We start from the raw sequence: 21230 nt of genomic DNA, 5'->3' as shown, positions 1-21230 counted from the left end.
TGTCGGTAATAAACAACTTAGTCATAGAAACTCAATTTTCAATCTAATTTTTATTTTGCAATCAAACATCCCAAGTATTTTACATTGTTTTTAAATTACCACCCAACTCATTAATTCAAGTGATTTCAAAGTCAGTAACCGTATTAAGTTACTTAAGTCTAAGAAAGTGACAAATGTTTATGCAATGACATGTCGTTTTGTGAAACCCAAACTGACAAAGCAAAAATATAACTAGACATTAACATTTTTGGATATTTAAACTTCAAAAGAAAAGAGGCACACATTTATTTTCAGTTTTTTAAAAATCTTACAAATATGTGACACTGTATTTGATAAAATAATTATATTTTTAAGTCAAAAATTAAGCCACGCGTGTAGTTTTTTTTTTGGGTGCATGTTGCATCTTGAGGATACAGTCCCAGCCTGTGGAGTTTTTAGGTCCTGACATCTGTTTGTAGTGACAATATCCCATCTCCACTGATGCCCCCCTTATCATCATGCTGCCCCCACCAATCCAGGTTTTTCTGTTTGTCCAGTGGTCATCATGCATCTACACTGCATCTTCCTTTGAACTGAAAATGTTTCAATCCCTCATCAGCGGAAGATTAGTGTAAACATTCCCCGTTTCTTCATAACGAACATTGAAATTAATAAAAAATGGCGGTCAAAAACCCTGTGATGGACTTTACCGGATCAAACCAAACATTCAAAAACTGAAAGAGTCAAGCTGCTGTAGACTGAACCGGAGCTTAGGCAATGGTGCCTCAGATGGGGGCTTGCTTCAGTCACTTCACCATGAGAAAATGACATTGGGCATGGTCACAAGCAGGACCGAACCTTTGAAACGTCCTACCTGCAGCTCAGTCATCTGAAACCTGAAACCCTGCAGTTATGTTTACAGCTCTGGGTTTATAGATGCTGAAGCACAAATGAGAAGAAAAACCTGAAATCAAATGTGGAGGGAGAAGATTCAAGAGGTGGTTCCCGCTTTATTTGAGCAGCTTTGAAGTTGCCATGGAGGTCATGGAGGTCATGGACATGGTGGGGACAGGAATGTCTCTGAAGATGGGCTGCGAAGCGGCAGAGCTGGCCACCTTGTTCTCGCTCAGAGTCCCGATGATCATCTGCCGCATCTCTCTGCTGGCGTCGCCTCGAACGGTGAGCAGCGCCTGGATGTGGTCCTCCCTGCAGCAGAGGGGACAGAAGAAGAAGAAGAAGAGCTGCCTCACCTGCCCAACACAACTGCTGCAGGTGGCGCACACACACAGGCTTCATTTCTGAATGATCAACTCAGACTGACCAAATTCAACTGAAATGAACCCTTAAAGCTGGAGGAATGTCATGTTTGGAGACAATTTGTGTGCATATGTATTTATATTGAAAATTTCCACTGATCTATAGTCAAACTTGACATAATGGTCATTTTTGCTCTCAATAACTGCATCATTGTCACACTGTGCCTTCAGGAGTGATGCCTCTGCTGTGTCACACCTCACCTGATATCGGGGTATTTGGACACCAGCGTGGTGACTTCCAGGAACAGGAGCGTGGGATCGGTCAGCTTAAACACCTCAGCGATGGCGGTGATGGCGCCGCACAGACGCTCTGTGTCTTCGCCCTGCAGCAGGCAGAAGTTGACCAACTGTGCAGCGCTCTGGGGGGTGGGGGGGTGGGGGTTTGGTGGCTCCTAAGTGCGACCGGTGCAGTGAAAGAGAGAAACTCACCGCCGCCAGCTTCCTGAAGAGGAAACTGAACTGGTCGGCTTCCCTGATCATCCTCTCTGCGCCCTCCCTCCTCTCATCAGCGTTTTTGAAGCTCATCCTCTTCTGCATCACTGCTTTGATGTACTCCACCACCACCCTCCGCAGCGCCTCCTTCGTCATCTCCTGCAGAAAAACGCAGGCGGCAGCCATGCTAACAGTCTCCTGCAGGAGGGGGGTCTGCGTTTTTAAAACCCGGTCTCACTGTACCTGGTTGAAGGGCTTTTTGATTTTATTGAAGTCGTTGAAATAGTCCTCCACCGTCACACAGATGGTGTCCACAGCATGAGAGCCGCTCAGCCACTTCCGGGTCAGGAGCTCGTTCAGGTGATGCTGTTCAACAGAACCGGAACAGTTTAGTGGACCGGGACTGCTCTGACCACATAGGTCTCAGGCGTTTCTCTGCCCCGTAGCCCTCATACTTCTAACGTTTGACATGTCCGAGTAAACAAAGAGAGTTTTGGGAGGAAAGAAGTGAAGAGGAACAAAGAGGGATGAAGGCTAGGACTGCTGAATCCTGGTCCTCCAGATCCACTTCTGTTACCCAGCCCTCCCTGCACAGCCTGCAGCTAACTATCTGGATCAAGTGTGTTCAGCAGAAATGGAGATGATGAAGTTCTCTTAAGCACAAATGAGGACGGAGAAAATAAGAGCATCAGGAGAACAAGATGATTGGATGTGAAACCAGATTCAGACATGCTCAGAGGAGGAGGAGCCAAAGAAAAGGATGAGGACGAGGAAAAAGATGAGTTAAAAGGCCTGTATCGTGCTTTTCTTTAGCCTGTCAGAGTAAAATATATCCATATATATGATCATATATTACCTTTGAAACACTAAAGAACCATTTTTTATAAAATATGAGTTTTTTTCACAGCCCCTTTTGCTATCCTGAAGTAAGCTGACTTGATCTTTAAGGCTCCGCCTTTCTCTCCTGTGGGTACCGCCCATTTCATGACATCATCCTAGAGTCGGCCTCAGCAGTGTGCCTGAGTTTCTCCCCCGAAAAATAAACATCCGAACTTTTACATAGCTGGATTGATGTCCATGTTGTTCACAGAAAATGAAAGCGTTTAGCCCATCACCGCTAGCTCCACTGAGAAAGTTAGCCTGGGGGCGGGGCTGGCACCCTAGACTCTTCCTGAAAGGGGCGGTTCCTCACTTTGTGATGTCAAATTTAATGACCTGCTCGTTTTTGTGGATTGGGAGGGGCTGGTGCTCAGAGAGCAGGTTTTTAGAGGAATACTCAGAGATGCATGAATGGATCAAAATACCCCTATGGGGGTAGATTTTAGTGAGGAATGAATGAATCATCCTGGCTCCAAAAAGTTGATTTTGCATGATATAGGCCCTTTAAAATAGGGGAGATGATTCTCTGTGGCACCCTCTAAAGGAAGCAGCTGAAAGGAAAATTAAAAGAGAACAGAGGATCCTGGGAGTTTCTCTATTGTTAGAAAAGCATCTATTAGCTGCTGACAAAGTCACATCATCTACCAAATCCTTTAAAGAATTGTTTTGAACGCACCGCAGTACTACTGTGAGAACGTATAAACCATGGAGTAAAAAGTGATCTGGAACATCAGCTGACTTATGATAAAAGGATCCTGAGGATTTCCATCTCTAATTCTCGTGCCATGATCAGTTGGAACCACTGACGGGATCCCAAACGCCTCACGTTCAGACATGAACAGACCAACATGGGCCCAGCGGGACCGCCACGGCCGTTCTTACTTCCAGATCAAGAAAGACCTCGTCCAGGAGAAACTGGCATCCATCTTTTGCCACGCCGCCGAGCGTCTTGTCAATGGCGGCGTCGCTTTCGGTGGGCTCGGAGGACTGAGAGTACTTCCTCTTCAGACTGTTGATGGACTCTCTGAGGAGGACAGGACACTGAAGTTCAGCAGGAGATGAGATAAAAGGTGTGTCACATAAATATTTATCAGCAGCTCTCAACTGTTTTAACACCAAGCGGCACACATTTAAACAGTAAGACACGGGAACTGCTTATATGCCGTCATAGCAGATGCCCCTATTCAAAGAGAATTTACAAGTGAGCTAAACCACAGAAAAACTAAACCAGACAATATGTAGTCATGGTTAACTAGTTTCCCAGTAGGTGGAGGGGATGTAATCTGTTGGTCATCAGCATTTCAGCATGATTTGGAGGGACCATCACCAGTCATCCTGCTGTGCGGTGTTGTGTGTAAGAGCTGTTTGGAGGGTAAGACACTGACTTAAAGACGTTTGTCTCTCATCCGAGCAGAGAAGTCTGCTACAGAAAGAGATGCATGAGATGTATGGAGAAGACAAAAGGAGCCGTGCGTCATCAGCGTAGAAACAGTACAAAAGTGTGAGTGATTGATGGGGAACACACAAAGAGAAGGGGTCCCAGGACAGAACTCTGTGGAACACCAGTGGGGAAGCAGTGAGATATGAAAAACACTTTATGTCAAAAGTGGGTCTGGTTCATTTAGAAAAGAAAGGGGGGATTTGGTCATTTAGTATGCCAAAGAGTCCAGGGAGACAAAGGAATACCAGGACTGTAGCTTTAACTGTTAGGAGAGTCTACAACAGAGAAGAATTTCTGATGAATAGACTTCTGAAACCTCACTAGTTGACATAAAGGATGTTGTCCAGAGACAAGAACTTGGACTGAATGCTGTTTATTCCAGGGTGCTGGCTTGAAATGGAGGGAGAGAGAGCGGCTCATAAATGTACAGATGAAAGCGGCGGTGGGTTTGTTTGAGTTCAGTCTGCAGCAGGAGAGGAAGCCGACAGGTTTATAGAGGCAGCACTTAGGACCCTGACTGCTGACTGAACACACAGCTCAACTGTGTCACCATCGAGAAAAGGCGGTACAGAATCCCCCTCCCCTTCATCATCATTTGCAGATGCGCGTCAGCTGAAAGTGTTCAGGTCTGGCTCTCAGGTCTTACTTGAATGTCTGGCAGTTGTTGATGATGGCGATCATATAGTGTACATAACACGGAGGCAGCTGCCGGTCTCTGAGGTGCTCCTCCTTGTAGGCCACTGCCTCCTCGCGGTACCTGAGCAAACAAACACAGGCCGGGTCAGCGTGCTCAGTCCTGTTCCCGTCCTGCTGCTATTTGATCTGCAGGGAGATGATGAGATCAGGACTTCCACTGTCATGTTCAGTGTAAACCCTGTCTGCAGGATGCTTTTTTAAGGTCAGTTTAAACATAATAGCGAGATATTGAACTCAATCTATGAAAGTAGTCTTTTAAAAAACTAAACAACAATAAAGAGCTGCCTTCAATCCATCAGGATCCCTAAAATAACCAAAGTGAAGCTGCAGTTGTAAATACATGCATGTTGGATAAATGACTTATCACTTTATAGTCTAGTGAATGTAATAAATAAATAACTGAACGTTAAGGATCACCCCCCCTGAGGGCAGTGTTTGGTTTAAAGGACAAAAGAAGATCACAGCTTCCATCCGCTGTGGTATATGATCTTGTTTGAGTGGATGCACTGATTTGCACGGGTGTGTGACGAACCAGTGACACTTCATGACGATTTGGGCTCGTCTTCCCTCCTCCACCCCCAATTACGGTTTGCAGTGTGAATGCAACAGAAAGTTAGTCTTCAAATAAACCCACGACTGAAATGTGTCCACAGAGAGGCTCGGAGCGCTAGTGTTTGCTGAGCTGCACAGGACTACAGCACAAAGCTTCTCAGTGCTTTAGAGAGCAGAAGGGAGAGATAGCAGTTTGAGTAGATGCCTCCCTTATCCCTTGTGCTATCTTGTGGGGTCCAGATGACCCCAACCTTACTTTGACGTGTTCTCCCTATCATGACAAAGGTGGATAAAGGTGGAAAGATTTCATGTAAACCATGGACATCAGTGAAGATCACAAATCATTAAAGAAAAAAGGTTCAGAGCACTGTCTAGTGGGTCTAGATGACCCCACTCCCAACGTTAAAGTGCCCTGGAGGCACGTTAACGTTGGGAGTAGGGTCATCTGGTCCCCACAAGATAGCACACGGATTATGATGGTAACTTCCTGTTTTGGGTGCTGAAACTCACCTGATGAGGAAAGAGTTCATCTGCTTGAGACACAGCTTCAGAACCTGGCCTTTGAACTCTCCGTCAATCTGTGCAGCAACTTGCAGGTTCTGCTCAAACATCTGCAAAAGACGTCAGAGACAGACGAACAGGTTCTGTGACTCCACCCATCGGATTGTTCTGCTACAGCGTCAGGGTAAGATACGTGCAGATCCATCATCCTGGCTCCTCATTTAGGTGGTGTGCCTGGTGACACCTGTGCCACGGGTAGATAGGGGGTCCTTGGATTGGACCCTGAGGGCTCCTGGCTACTGCACTGTCTATAATTGACTCTGTGCCGGGGGGTCCAGGGTTCTTATTAGGGATGTCAAAGATTGGGAGTAACAGCAGTATCGGTTAAAAACCACAGATTATGTTGGTAAAAGGTATAATATCAATCGGTAAGTAGAGCCGGTTTAGCTCGTGCTGGTTTGCGGCGCCTTCCGTCCGTGAAACCAGGGTTCGACTCCGGGCTGCTCCCTGTTCCCTTCTCTACCCCTGTGCCGGTTCCAAGCCCGGTTTGAGAAGGTTGCGTCAGGAAGGGCATCCGGCGTAAAACATTGCCAAGTTTACCATGCGACTTGTTCGCTGTGGCGACCCCTGATGGGAGAAGCCGAAAGAGGAAGATCAATCGGTAAGTAAATGCTCTTGTTTCAGTCAAACTTTGTCAGTTTCTCTACCTTTTGTATCTCTACGTCTTAACTTATTCCAATTAATATTCTAGATGTTTTAAACTTTTTATACATATACTTATTTTAATTTATGTCTCCATATTTTAGCTGTTTTTATATTTTAACTTTTCTATTTGTCACGTCTACATTTTAGATTATTTACAAGGGTTTTCCCGGCTTTTTGCTTGGGGTGTTTGTGTTCGAGCTCCCAGAGTTTTGGCCCTGCTCGTCTTCTGGCATCTCTTGTGTTCCGGGTCCTCCGAGCTGCCCGGCCCGGTGTGCATTGGGCCCAGGGGTTGGGGGGGGCTGTGGGGCAGGAGGTGTGCTGTTTAGATGGTGACACCCGGCCAACAGGAGGACAGGGCGGATGGCGCCTTCTGGGTTCTTTAGCTTTTTATAATCATTTCTCTTTTATATGCATTTGTTTTTATGTAGTTTATCATGAGGGGCTTATTCTAGCATTTTATTTCACGTGTGGGAATTGGTGTTTTTGCATTCTTGTTTGTTTTTGTGTACAGCACCACAAGCTGTTCTTTTTTCATGAAAGGCGCTTTAGAAATAAAATTAATTTGAATTTACCATCGCACCTTTTTTATGTATGTGTGATGTAAGCAAAAAGACATCCAATCACAAGCTTGCTTCTACCAAATCAGGTCAATTACAATTAGCTGAAGGCGAACAACAGTGTGTGATGTGTGTGCGCCACAAAGTTGGTCACATTTTTCACGCATCGATTCTTAGATCATAATGGCTAAAGAAACAAGTGAGAGGGAAACATAATGAACCCTAGTTCTCATCTGTCCTCTACATGCAGGAACCTCACAGTGGCTTCTAGAAAGCACACACTCACCTGAGCAAACCTGCCTGCTCTGCACAGATGTTTGTATGAGAGCAGACGTCCTGGATGTCCAGACCAGAACTCAATGAAAACCCCAAACAAACAAATTAAGTTTAGTTTTAATTAAAAAATGTGTTTATCTAAATATAAATCTGGTTGGCCCAACTTAACAGATCCCCAATAGTAAACCTTGCAGACCAGAACCAGCAAACCACCAACCAGGCCTGCGAGATCACAGACTTTGGCGATGACTGCGCCGTACCTGAAAGACGATGGCGGGCAGAGTGGTCTGGTAGTACCCGTCCTGGTCAGCCTCGGGCTCGCTGTCTTTGTGCCAGTCCTTCTTGTCCGTTTCCAGAGCCTTCCGTAGCCACCCGGTTATATTCAGCTGCAGGCACAAACCCACAGTCACGTCAGCATCCCGTTTGGAAGCCATCAGCAACCAGCAAACCAGAGTTTGGGTGAGTTAGTGAGGTCGCGGTTGTGCACATGCACGTGTTAACCTGCAGGGTTGGGTTGGCCTGCAGAGCTGCTGCTCAGAGGGAAAACACCACTCGAGCGACAAATGCAGGGAACATTTTATTTCAGTTTTCTCTTAACCGAGAGTCACAGAGACAGACTGGATCTGAAACAGTGACACCCACAAACAGAATCTTATGTAATTATGACTCAAGGGGGCGGGGCCCCAAAAGCCCATCTTGGCTATACATTCATCTTGTGGTGAGTTCAGTGTCTGTGTTCATGCATTTTTTCAATCAGCCTTCAGCCCTGTTAGAAACAAGATCTCTGCACCGCTCAATGCTTACTGTGAAGGTCTGGATGTATTTACTCAGCAGGTGGTCCACAACCTCCTTTGGTAGCAGAGGCTCCAACTGGTTGATGTCACACTCTGAAAACAGATCTGGATGCCCCATCATCTCCGCGCTGAAACACAGAGCCACCCTTTGTCTGAACATGTCTCCTCCATGTGTGGCTGGATGGATGGATGGATGGATGGATGGATAAACAAACCTCTTATAGGTGTTCAAAACCCAGGTGAGCAGCGATACAATCTCATTGGCCTCCAGGTCCTCAGAGGCCAGTTCTTTGACTCGAGCAGACACAGCAGCGTGGTAGAGGCTAAAGAATCTGAAACCAGAAGAAACCTTCCTGATTGCAGGACATTGCTGAGGAACACGAGCGCTCCCGCAGTCAGAGCTTCTCAAGAACAGTCAAGAGAGCACTGATCGGTGATGGGACACTCCAGAGTCTCAAAACACTCCAGGAATTTTCAAATGAAAAGAAAGAAGCGTTCAGCTGCAACCACTTTTACGGTTCAAACCCTAACTGGCATTTGTGCATCAATATTTTACTTTAAAAGATGGCTTCGGGCAGAAAAGATGATGTAAACCATTGACAGTAAATGAGAACTGGATTGAGAGACTCCTCTCCCTGCCATTCCAAACAGGAAGTACCTGCTGTTTCCAAGAAGCCAAAATCCCACAGACTTCTATACAGAAATATGCATTATTCAAGTTATAAACTGGTCAATCAGATGCCAATCAATAAAAGTCTCCCGAACCTGCTTCCAGTGGAAGGGGTGTGGCCTGCTAACATACTCACTCCTGATTAGAAAGAGTAGTTGCCATGGAAATGTAGACGGACCAATCATGGCCTTATTGAGGACGTCTGCTTCCAACATGGCGATGGACACATCGCGGAAAAATAGCGACTCAATTGACTTCAAATGGTTGGAACCAGAAGCAAGGTATTTTCCGTGGCTGACATCACAGTTATGTATTATACAGTCAATGTGTTGGACCTGTTACCTGTTGAAGGTGTTGTAGTGAGGGGGGAAGCACTGCACCATGAGGTTTTTGACAATGATGAGGTCATCCACCACGTACTTCCTGGTTATCTCCAGTAGGCGAACCAGCCACATCTTGTCCGCCTCCCTGGTCACGGACTGCGTGCCCTCGATGCGAGTGCTGACGGTGTGCTCCAGAACCTGCAGAGCAAAGAGGTTGCAGGTTCTAGCTTTCCTGTTGTTTGAGTTGAAGCCTGTGAGACCGCGTGAACTCATTTACTGCACCATTACCAATTCTATTTTGGTTTGATTCCGTATCAGGTTCTTATAGAAAATCCAACACTGAAAACAGAGCACACTTCATCCTAACACGAGATGTTCCCAGAGTTCTAACAGAACTACGACGCGACTGTTGGACCTGATGATCATCAGACAGGCGAGGCCCAGATTAAAGGGAAGAACTTCTTAAACATGTAAAAGAATTCAATTCTGCTGAGCTTTGATGAAGGACCGCTGGTCTGGCTGCTCCTCTGACCTGAAACATCTTGTCCTTCCAGTGTTTGGGTCTCCCAGGTGGGATGAATCCGGTCTGTTTCCTTCGGTCAACCATTCGCCGATCAATCTTCTCCTCCCGCTCAATGATGCGAATAACCGACACCAGCATGGTGGGGTCACGGCGAACTGTGACCATGGACCTCTGCAGAACCATCCATAACTGCTTGGCCAGCTCATCTGACAGCGATTGAACCTTGAAGAAGCACAAAGACAGGTGGCAGTTCAGTTAACAGCTAAAACAGTTTATGTCCTGATAAGTATCTGAACAATCGAATGAATGATAGCTTCATTCATGGGAGAAGCCAGCTTAAGTCAAACAAACTTGTGCTTAAGAGTGGAGACAAACACCCATTTACAACTATAGACCTGTGTCTCTCCTCCCACAATTCTCAACAATTTTAGAAAAATTTTTTAATGATGAATTAGTTGTAGTTTTTGATAAACATCACCATCACATTATAAATGAAAACCAATATGGTTTTAGAGAAAACAGATCAGTCTCATTGACTATCATGGATGCGTGGAGGAAATCACAGATGTTCTGGACAAAAAGAAATATGCAGCACAGACATTGACTTTAAAAAAGCATTTGACTCTCAATCAAGAAATCCTACTTGACAAACTGGAAGGGTATGGGATAAGATGACTAGCACTAACTTGGTGAAAAGCTATTTAACGGGAAGAAAACAATTTGTGAAGATTGATGAATTTACATCAGAAGCCAAAGGGATAAGTTGTGGTGTTCCACAAGGATCAATTCTGGGCCCGCTGCTATTTAATATTCAAAGAGATTCAAAGAGGTTTATTATCATATGCACAATAAAGAAACGGGTTTCCCTGTACAATGAGATTCTTTCTTTGCTGCCTGCTCCGAATGCCAAAAGGAGAGGAAACTGAAGAAGAAGAAAAAAAAAAAAAGAAAAAGAAAAATTCAAACACAACATACGCACAAAACACAAGATGTCGGGTGGCAATACTAAAGTGCAAAAGTGACAATAACAGTAGCGGACAGTGGGGATGTGCAAAGGTGCAGTTGTTGTTTCAGACTCCTGTCAGCTGTTAAGGAGTCTGATGGCAGAGGGAAAGAAAGAGTTTTTGAGTCTGGTGGTCCTACACTTCACACTCCTGTACCTCCGTCCTGAGGGGAGGAGAGTGAACAGTCCTCGTTGCGGGTGGGTGGGGTCCTTGACAATGGAGGCAGCTCTCCTGCAGACCCTGCGTTTGTATATGCTCTGCAGCGAGGGCAGAGGAGTCCTGGTGATCTTGGACGCAGTCTTCACTACTCTCTGCAGGCGTTTGCGGTCCACGGCGGTAGAGCTGCCATACCACACTGTGATGCAGCTGGTTAGAATGGACTCAACCATGCAGCTGTAGAAGTTACTGAGGATCTTTGGGGACATGCCGAACCTCCTCAGCCTCCTCAGAAAGTACAGCCGCTGATGAGCTTTCTTCACCAGCTGTGATGTGTTTAGTGCCCAGGTGAGGTCCTGGCTGAGGTGGACCCCCAGATATTTGAAGCTGCTCACCCTCTCCACTTCCAGACCCCGGATAAGAAGCGGCTGATGAGGGTTCCTTCTCTCCTTCCTCATGTCCACTATCATCTCCTTTGTCTTGTCTGTGTTGAGGGTGAGGTTGTTGTCCTCACACCATGTCACCAGACTGGCCACCTCCCTCCTGTAGGCTGCTTCATCCCCGCCAGTGATGCGTCCTATCACAGCGGTGTCATCAGCGAACTTCAGGATGATGTTGTCCTTATGAGAGGCCGCACAGTCGTGGGTGAACAGGGTGTAGAGGATGGGGCTGAGAACACAGCCCTGTGGTGTGCCGATGTTTGTGATGATGCTGGCTGAAGTCCTGTTCCCTATTCTGACAGACTGAGGCCTGCCAGTCAAAAAGTCCAGGAGCCAGTCACAGATGATGGGGTGTATTCCAAGGGAGAACAGTTTGTGGGCGAGTTTGTGGGGAACAACCGTGTTGAATGCAGAACTATAGTCAATAAAGAGCATCCTGATGTAGGAGTCTTTATTCTCCAGGTGTGAGAAGGAGGTGTGCAGTGCTGCAGCAATGGTGTCCGAGGTGGACCTGTTGGGCCGGTATGCGTACTGCAGGGGGTCTAGTGTGTCTGGGATGCTGCTCTGAATGTGGGTCAGCATCACTCTCTCAAAGCACTTCATAATGATCGGAGTGAGTGCCACTGGCCTGTAGTCATTCAGGCAGGTGGGAGGGCTCTTCTTGGGAAGGGGAACAATGGTTGTGGTCTTGAAGCAGGAGGGGATGACTCTTTGGCTGAGGGACAGGTTGAATATGGAGGTGAGAACGTCTGTCAGCTCGTTAGCACATGCTCTGAGGGCTCGTCCAGGAATGTTGTCCGGACCGGTCGCCTTGCGGGTGTTGATCCTCCTCAGAGCTTTGTTTACCTGGGCTGTTGAAACGACTGGTGGGGGTGAGGGGGGTGTAATGGTCCAAGAGTATAACGGTCCCTCCGTGTGGGGGGTGGACGTCTCAAAGCGGGTGTAGAAGGCATTGAGTACGTCGGGCAGGCTGTCTGCAGCACTGATGGTGATGGTGCTGCTTCTGTAGTCTGTGATGTGCTGCAGGCCCCTCCACATGCGGCCAGAGTCAGCAGTAGAATAGAAGCCATCCAGCTTCTCTCTGTACTGCCTCTTTGCTGCTGTGATGGCCTTCCTCAGGCCGTACTTCGCAGCTTTGTACTCGGACTCATTACCAGATGTAAATGCAGTGGAGCGAGCACGCAGCATGCGACGTACATGGCCGTTTATCCAGGGCTTCTGGTTAGGAAACTTCCTGACTTGGATTGTGGGCACAATGTTCTCCACACAAGTGCTGATATATCCAGTCACGTAGTCAGCATAATCCTGTATGCTGACTGAAGAGTCCTCCAGTCCTGCAGCTTTAAACACATCCCAGTCTGTTGTCATGAAGCAGTCTTGCAATTTGCTCTCAGTCTCAGGGGTCCAGAGCTGAACCTGTTTGGTGACTGGATTAGATTGTTTGAGTCTTTGTCTGTAGGCTGGGTACAGAAACAAAGAGATGTGGTCAGAGTGTCCAAAGTGGGGGCGGGGGGCGGCCCTGTATGCACCCTTTATGTTGGTGTAAACGTGATCCAAGATGTTCTTGTCACGAGTGGGAATGTCAACATGCTGGTAATATCTGGGAAATACGGTCCGGAGATTGCACTGATTGAAGTCGCCCGCAGCAATAAAAACAGATCAGGGTGAGCCGTCTCTAGAGCGCTGATGACGTCATGGAGCTTGCCGAGAGCCGCTGCAGTGTTGGCTCGCGGGGGAATGTAAACAGCAGCTAAAAACACGGCTGTAAACTCCCTTGGCAGGTAGTAGGGACGGCACTTTAGCAACAAAAACTCCACATCAGGAGAACAGTGCTGGTGGACAGTCTGTACGTCCCCACACCACGCGTTGTTGATAAACACACACACGCCGCCCCTTTTCGTTTTACCGGAGGCTGCTGTCCGGTCTCCCCGATGAATGGAGTGCGTCTGTAGCTGCAGAGCGGAATCTGGGACGTCTTCTGAGAGCCATGTTTCGGTGAAAATCAGAGCGCAGCACTCTCTTATTTCCCGCTGTGTCGTCGTCCTGGCTCTTAGTTCGTCCAGTTTGTTGTCCAGAGACCGCACGTTGGCTAGCAGGAGGCTGGGTAGCGGTGGTCGAGTTGCACGGGCAATATATACATAAATGAAAATCATATTATATGCTGATGACACAAACATATTCTATTATAAAGACAAACATAGGGAACTTATCAGTGTGGTAAAAACAGAGTTGACAAAATAAAATCATGGATAGATTACAACAAATTATCTTTAAACCAAAATAAAACCAAAGTGATGTTTTTTGGTAACTACAATGCCAATAGCTCTCAATTAAAATAAATAATGTATCAATTAAGAGTGTTGCAGAAATCAAATTCTTAGGGGTTATGATCGATAAACTTAGCTGGAAGCCACACATCAGACACACACAAAATAACGTTTCAAAAAGTATTTCAATAATAAATAAATCTAAACATATATTAAAATACAACAGTAGATATTTACTGTACTGCTCCTTAACATTATCATATTTCACCTACTGTTTAGAAATTTGAGGAATAATTATAGAAGCTCACTACATCCTCTCTTTTTACTTCAAAACTGAGCCATCCGTTGTACATAAATTGAACATAAAGCCGACTATCTTGATCATACAAACCATTTATTTGATCAATCTAGACTTTTAAAACTGTATGACCTTGTGGATTTTTACCCCGCACAACTTCTATACAGAGCCAGTGGGAAATCGTTTCCATTCAATATCCAAAAACAGAGAGGCTACAAACAGAGGGGATGTAGGAACTTCAAGATCAAACTGATAAGAACCACAAAGAAAAGTTTCTGTGTGTCGGTGTGTGGCACTAAACTTTTTAATAGGTTCAGTAATGAGCTCAAACAATTTTTAAATATTCAAGAAAAATGCAGAAAGTAATTCTGATTTAATGATATCAAGATAAGAGGAGTTAAGGATCAATAGGTGTTTAAATAATTCCAAAAACATGAACTTGGTTGTGTTGAAATAATTAAAGCTCTTTTAATTAAAACTAATCAGTATTACATTGTGGAATGTGCAATAATGATTATTGAAATGTTTGAATTACAATCAAATCTATTGCTTTTCTTTACCTGATCTGCAATAATTACTGGTTTAATGTGATCATGATCATAATCAATGATTATTACATAACGGTTATCTAAAGTGTGAATCATTAAGGTTGAATGAAAAGATAATCAATAAGTACTCGATTTTGTGACTTGATAATAATCTGAAATGTGTAGCAATATCTGGATTAGTCTAAAATCGTATTCTGATTATAACCAATGAGTATTACATATCTGTTATGTGGCGTGTGATTCACGTTACTGTTTACTAAAATTATAATAAATGTTTTCTGAAGTTGATCAATCATCAATAAGCACTCGATTTTGTAACTTGAAAAGAATTTATCGGATCAGAACGTGATTACAAAAACTTGGTAAACCTATTAAATGAATTGACTCAGTGGGGGTTCTCTGTTTTATTCCTTTTCACGCAATAAATCAAGCTCTACGTGACTTTAGTTCATGATCACTACATTTAATTAAGCACAAGTGACTTAAGTGTGTCTTTGTTTGCTTCTTCTGTTTGTTTTTTTAATCTATACATTTCATCATTACTGTAATGAGTTCTGATTATAATTAATGCTTTAAATCAATCAAATAAAAAAAACAATCAATCAAATCAATTCTCCTGTCGTTTTCATCTTCCTGTTTTTCTGTCTCTCTGTCGTTCCAAACTATTTTAAGCTCATTTCTAAATCTCTTTTTCTAAAACTGCTGCAGTCACTTCATTGGTTGCTCTTAGTAACAACATAATATTTGGAAGGTGTCAGTCTGTTGAGCTTCAGCAGCACCGATGAAGCTGCTCCCATCCGAGTCTGTTGACATCTCCATGTTTCACACTCTGTGCTGCTTGTGCTGCACCTGAACTTCAAAGCTTTTATCCTTCGAGCTTTGTTCATCTCAGACTTAAGGGGCAGATGAACTAGAATTATTGTCATATTTTCCATGAATTCTCATTTTGTGCGAGTCCTGCTGCCACACAGGAGTCTGAGATCACACGAATGCCGACACCAGTTCTGGAAGACGGTCTAAATTTCTTCCTGTCCAATGCGGACATTCACAGTCAGACTCTGCAGAGCGCTCAGCTCTGAACCCAGAACCACAGAACCAGAACTGCTTGCTGTGTGGACAGATTCAAACCAAACCCTGAGCATAAACTCCAGCAGACTCTCTGCACTAAAGGGAAATTTGATCAAGCACTTCCTATAATGTTACAAAAACCCAGAAGGATTAATCCGTGACAGACTCAGCGGTCCTCCTCTCTCCCCTCTGACCTTTAAGGGCTGTCAAGAGGATTCAGGAAGCTGAAAGCTGTAAGGGGCACAGCTGTGGCTTTCTGTCTGTGGGACAACATGATTCTAATGGTTGGTGTCTAAACTTGAATGTTTTTGTAGTACGGTGGACATTCCTGCTCTGCAAACACGATGAACAGTTTCCAGTCTGCCACCTTTGAACTGACTGGAGAACACTCCTGCTGACTCGTCTCAACTTACATCTTCAAAGTAGATGGAGATGAGGTTCATGTCGCTGGTGTTCTTGCTGTCCATCCGGTACTGTTCGTACATGAGGTCATCCCGGGAACACTCCAACTCCATCAGCTTCCTGTGGGCCTGCAGCAGCTCCGCCTGCTCTATCAGCTGCTGGGTCTCTTGGACAATCTCCGGGACTTTAGACACAAAACTAGAGCGAGTTAAATAATAAAAAAGACACAGACGACACCCTCTCAGACAGCTTTGAGTGAAAGTTACCGGAAAATATGTTCTTGAGGTTTTCTACGGCAGAGGCCAGCTGACTGTGCTGAACCACGGCGTCCTTGACGTCTTTGAGGCTCTCGATGGTGTTGATGCTCTGCCTCCAGTCTTTGCTCACATCAGCCAGAGAGCCCTGGATGTCTTTGACGTCCAGCAGAGCGCTGTGAAGCTGGGTCAGTCCTGTGCGCACGCCGTCCAGCTGAGACTGGATCGCCGCCTGAACCACAGGACGAACTCATTATTACTGAAGCACTCATCTCATTTTTACAGGTTTAACACAGGGCAGAAAAAGAGAAAAAAAACTGTTAGAATTCAAATTCAGAAAAGATTTATGGGGAGTTTTTTTATTTTAGTTTACAACAGGGGTGTCAAACATACGGCCCGCGGGTCGTATCCGGCCCGCCAGATGGTTCCATCCGGCCCAGTCATGAAAAGAAGAAATTATAAGGATGTTTTTAAAAAAAAAGCACGTTTCTAGTTCATCCCTGTGGCAAGTTATGATTTTTTAAAGAAAAACCCAAATGCGCAATTGGCCACTAGGGGAAGCAAAGGTGAACCAGCATATCCCTACATGTGCCAAAAACGAAACCTAACAGCTCAACGTCAGAGTAAGATGTAGTTTGGTTCGTGTAAACACTTACTGCTGTTGCATTGCAATAAGAGGGATCAGTAGTGACACCCTAATGACCAAAATGTTGTCAAAGACGAAAAAAAGGTTGAAGTGGAGAGCTAAGCTTTCTAGGAAAAATTGAGTTTTATTTGTTTAAAGAACACCATTCACCATTTGCAGGGCGAGTTAAGAAAAGCACAGATTTACCAACCATTAGCTGGGCTGACAAAATAATCATTTACTGCAGCCGTGACGTCAGTGATGGAGCAGTTTCTGTGGGAAACTGGTCCAAATGATTCTTTGAGTGGTAAAGGTCGCCGACCCCTGGTCTATCAGCTGGATCAGTGTGCCTCTTCTGAACCAAGTTTCCGGTGGACTGACGGAGCAGATCCGCTCTCCTGTAACCATGCGAAAATCCAGAGAGGGCTGCCCTCCCTTACCTTCAGTCTGGCTTCCACAGAAGCCTTCTTGCGTGCCTCTCTTCTTCTGTACTGCTCTACTTTGTCCAGCTGGTCCGACCTTTGCAGCATCCCCGCCACGCGCTGCACTGCAGTGGCAACCGCCTCCCGACTGGTCTCCTCCATTTTGCTGCTGCGTGGAGTCGAGTCCAGAGCTTCATGCAACTATTCAATAACACTGCACAGTCTAAACCTGCAGAGAAAAACACAGAATTGTTTAAGTGAAGTTTGTACAGTTATTGATGCTGCTAAATAATAATCTGCAAGTTGCTGCAGATCTTGGAGTTGAGTTTTGAGGACAGTCAGAGCAGCTGGGTCTCTGAGCCGGGGGGTATTCCAGGAAGCATGTTCAAACTACCCTGACTTTAAGCTTGAACTCTGGCTGAATTCCGCCTGAACTTGCTTACTCTGGGTATGTCAGTTCCAAAGGACCGGATATGAGTTGGCGTAATTACGCTCGACTTGGTAACCCTGGGTTAAAGCACGTGCACGGAAGGTACATAAAGACATTCTCAATGGATCATGTGGAGAACAAAAGAGAGCGCTATACTTCAGTGAGACGGAGTCTGAGATTTTAATGATGGCGAATGAAGATTATAAGTCCATCAAAAAAGTAACATGGCTGCATCATCAGCAAAAGAAAGAGTTTCTGCTTGGAGAAAAATAACAGACAAAGTAAACGCACAATTTTCTAGCTCATTTCTATTTTCATTGTGACGCATATATATACTGTATATATGTATATACTGTATGTATATATGTATATACTGTATGTATATATATATATATATATATATATATATATATATATATATATATATATATATATATAAAAAACATATCCAACTTTGCCAACTTAAATGAATTACTTCTATTGGTAACAAGTACCGGTAAATGAGTTAAATTTATTTAACCTAATTTCTTACGTGTATCCAACTCAATATTTTATTTACAACTCAAATTTACATATTATTTATTCAATTAAATGTTTTTTTCATCTTAATTTATTGTACTTCTTGAACTTTCATATGTGTAATTTTAAGCCTGCAGATATAGCTATTCTATAACAAGAAAATAAATAAAACAAAATCGATTTGCAACATGAAACATAGAAATCATATACCATGTCTCTGACTTTAACATTACATCACCTGGCAGTAGTGGTGCTAAATAAACTCATCATCCTCTCCCTCCCTCTCACTCATGGTGCAGAAAGAATTAAATATAACAGTACAAATAACTAGACAATACACAGTAAAACAGCTAAACAACTAAACACATTTGGTCAAAAAACCACACTTAAACCCAAATCTGTACAGACAGGCAAAGGGAATGATATCCCACAATTCCTTGTGGTGCTGATCTAACAGCAGCACCAAAGTTACACCTACGTAACCCTTGTGCTATCCTAGGCACTTTAACATTGGGAGTTGGGTCATCTAGACCCACTAGACCAGGGGTGTCAAACTCATTTTCACCGAGGGCAACATCAGCATAGTGTCTGTCCTCAAAGGGCCAGATATAACTTATACATGCAACTAAATGTAATGAAAAATAAACGTAACTTCTCCTTAATGTCAAATCACTAATTTATTTATTTATTGTAACTTTTAAAGTGACAGTTACAGCTGCATAGAAAACACATGTTTGCGTGTTACTCTAGCATAAATCCTTTTAAATTTTTTCCTGTCAGGTTAGGTTATATTGACAGTGTTTAAGTCCTAATGTTTAGTTGCCCAATCCCATATTTCAAGTCCAATTCCCCCTAGATATGAATAAATACACACCAATTTTTATTTTAAGAAAATAAAAACTTTTATGCTCTCGCAGGCCACATAAAATGACATGGAGGGCCACATTTGGCCCGGGGGCCTTCAGTTTGAACACATGTGCACTAGACAGGGTTCCAGAGCAGCTGAATGCTCTGCCCCCCATGGTGACAAGGCGAGCAGTGGGGACATCCAGATGAAGGGAGGAGGAGGATCTGAGGGTACGGGTGGGAATGGAATACCCCCCCGGACTCTGACCTTAGGTCAACAAAAACATCAACACAAATAACCACAGACAAGAAGAAGGGGGCTCGTGTTTGCTAGGAGCTGGTGTGCTGCTTTTCTACCTGCCAAACTTGCTCCATCATATCTATCAGATCTTGTTCATGTGGCCATTCTCACCCGTACCCTCAGATCCTCCTCCTCCCTTCATCTGGATGTCCCCACTGCTCGCCTTGTCACTATGGGGGGCAGAGCATTCAGCTGCTCTGGAACCCTGTCTAGTGCACATGTGTTCAAACTGAAGGCCCCCGGGCCAAATGTGGCCCTCCATGTCAGCATTCAGCTGCTCTGCCCCCCGGCTCTGGAACTCTCTATCTCCGGACCTCAGAAACATTGGGTCTCTCTCACAATTCGCTAAAACACTGAAAACTCATCTTTTCCAACTCGCCTATCCCCCCCCCCCCCCCCATAACTTCCTATTTCTGGCCTATTTATATGTATATTTTATTGTGCATTCGATTGCTGTTATTTTATTTTCACTTTTATGTACAGCGACCTTGGGTGTTCTTGAAAGGCGCCTAACAAATAAAATTTATTATTATTATTATTATTATTGTTATTATTAAATGGACACGCCATTCTGCTTCACCTCTCTGTAAACAAACTAACCTTCAACTAAACCTGCTCCAGAGACCTCTGAACATAACCTGGTCCGGAGCAGGTTTACTCATTATTATAACAATAAAAAGGACGGGGAAAAAATGCACGGCGTGCATAAATTGATTAAAAAAATTTCCGTCGTAGACGTTACAGTAATAACTGGTAGGGGTGCTATGTAAACTCATCATCTTCTCCGTTGCTCTCACTCATGGTGGAGAGACATAAGCTTAGTAGGACAAAATAACTCGGTAAAACACAGTAAAAAAGCTAAACAACTAAACACATTGGGTCAAAAAGCCACACTTAAACCCAAATCCGTCCAGACAGGCAAAGGGAATGATATCCCACAATCCCTTGCGGTGCCGATCTAACAGCAGCACCAAAGTTACACCTAATTAATTGAATTAATTTGAATGAAAGTAAAAATAACTGTCTGAAATCTACATGTTATTTTTAAGCTGACTTAACAAAAAAAGTATATATATTAATTAAATAATTAAGTTAGATCAACAATGTAAAAAAGTTTATTTTTCCAACATCCATACGTGGTCTCATCACCCTCTCATGGTGGAAAAAGTATTACTGAGCTTCTTCATCCACTAAATCATCTTCAAATGGACACGCCATGCTGCTTCACCTCTCTAAAAACAAACTAACCTTCAGGTAAACCTGCTCCAGACCAGGTTATGTTCAGAGCATGAGTTGCTATGGCAACTTCATATCCTGAAACATACCTCCATTTCTGGAACCGAAAGCTGAGGTTATCAACTTCCTTAGCCTCAAACTTACCGTGGTAACTCACATAACCAACCTGCTTTCTGGAATACCCCCCCGGACCCTGACCTTAGGTCAACAAAAACAACATCACAAATAACCACAGACAAGAAGGGGGCTCGTGTTTGCTAGGAGCTGGTGTGCTGCTTTTCTACCTGCCAAAATTGTTGCCAATTCCCTGACTCAGGTGAATTTCAACATTCGTGGTGGGAACTTCTGTTTGCTTAGATGTCTCTTCAGCAGCTGAGTGCTGCTGTGTTCGCGGCTCCGGGGTTGCAGCTAAGCTAACCGGGGCCGACAGCGGCCCCCACCGCCTGGCTCCCGCCAACAGGCCCACACACACGCCCCGCGCCGTCTTACCTCATACAGTCACGGAATCAACTGGAACTCTGGGTGCAAATCTAGGAAAAATAAAACAAATAAAGTCCGTTTAAACGTCCTTGCTATTGTGTGACGTCACTTCCGTATTTGCCTCCGAGAACCGCCTACTTTTTCTTCTTCGTCTCTTCTTTGCCGTATTTCGCGGGGTAACTGCGTCAGCACCGCCACCTGCTGGACATTCAGCATTAATGCACATACTCTGGAAGGATTTCATGTGACCATTTTACCAGTGGCGGTTCTACACTGACTTACTCCCCGGG

The 21230-nt window shown here is 44.5% G+C and overlaps 1 protein-coding gene across 2 annotated transcripts; it reads right to left on the bottom strand.

The window, feature by feature from the left end:
* Positions 1–31: 31 nt before the first annotated feature.
* exoc3 (exocyst complex component 3) lies at positions 32–21130 on the bottom strand. 2 transcript variants are annotated; one of them, XM_004078620.5, is made up of 16 exons: positions 20950–21130; positions 17147–17357; positions 16094–16313; positions 15839–16011; positions 9654–9866; positions 9141–9319; positions 8344–8460; positions 8139–8256; positions 7595–7720; positions 5806–5906; positions 4694–4804; positions 3489–3630; positions 1971–2093; positions 1725–1886; positions 1497–1618; positions 32–1185 (listed from the first exon to the last, which is right to left on the bottom strand). In XM_004078620.5, exons 2-16 carry the CDS (start codon positions 17288–17290, stop codon positions 990–992), a joined length of 2247 nt encoding a protein of 748 aa, XP_004078668.1. In that variant the 5' UTR covers positions 17291–17357; positions 20950–21130; the 3' UTR covers positions 32–989. The 2 variants fall into 2 exon arrangements, with proteins under 2 accessions (XP_004078668.1, XP_078791503.1); XM_078935377.1 differs by having other exon boundaries at positions 20745–20972.
* Positions 21131–21230: the final 100 nt, after the last annotated feature.

This window comes from Oryzias latipes, chromosome 17, assembly GCF_053564925.1.
Source record: "Oryzias latipes strain Hd-rR chromosome 17, Olatipes_Hd-rR_3.1".
NCBI lineage: Eukaryota > Metazoa > Chordata > Actinopteri > Beloniformes > Adrianichthyidae > Oryzias > Oryzias latipes.
This window is presented reverse-complemented; position numbering and strand designations above follow the sequence as displayed.

Coding starts and splice junctions, on each gene's coding strand:
- exoc3 (XM_004078620.5), bottom strand. CDS start 17,290: ATGGAGGAGACCAGTCGGGAGGCGGTTGCCACTGCAGTGCAGCGCGTG. Junction 16,314..17,146: donor CTGTGGAAGCCAGACTGAAG/GTAAGGGAGGGC, acceptor CCTGTGGTTCAG/GCGGCGATCCAGTCTCAGCT. Junction 9,320..9,653: donor GGAAGGACAAGATGTTTCAG/GTCAGAGGAGCA, acceptor TTTGCTCTGCAG/GTTCTGGAGCACACCGTCAG.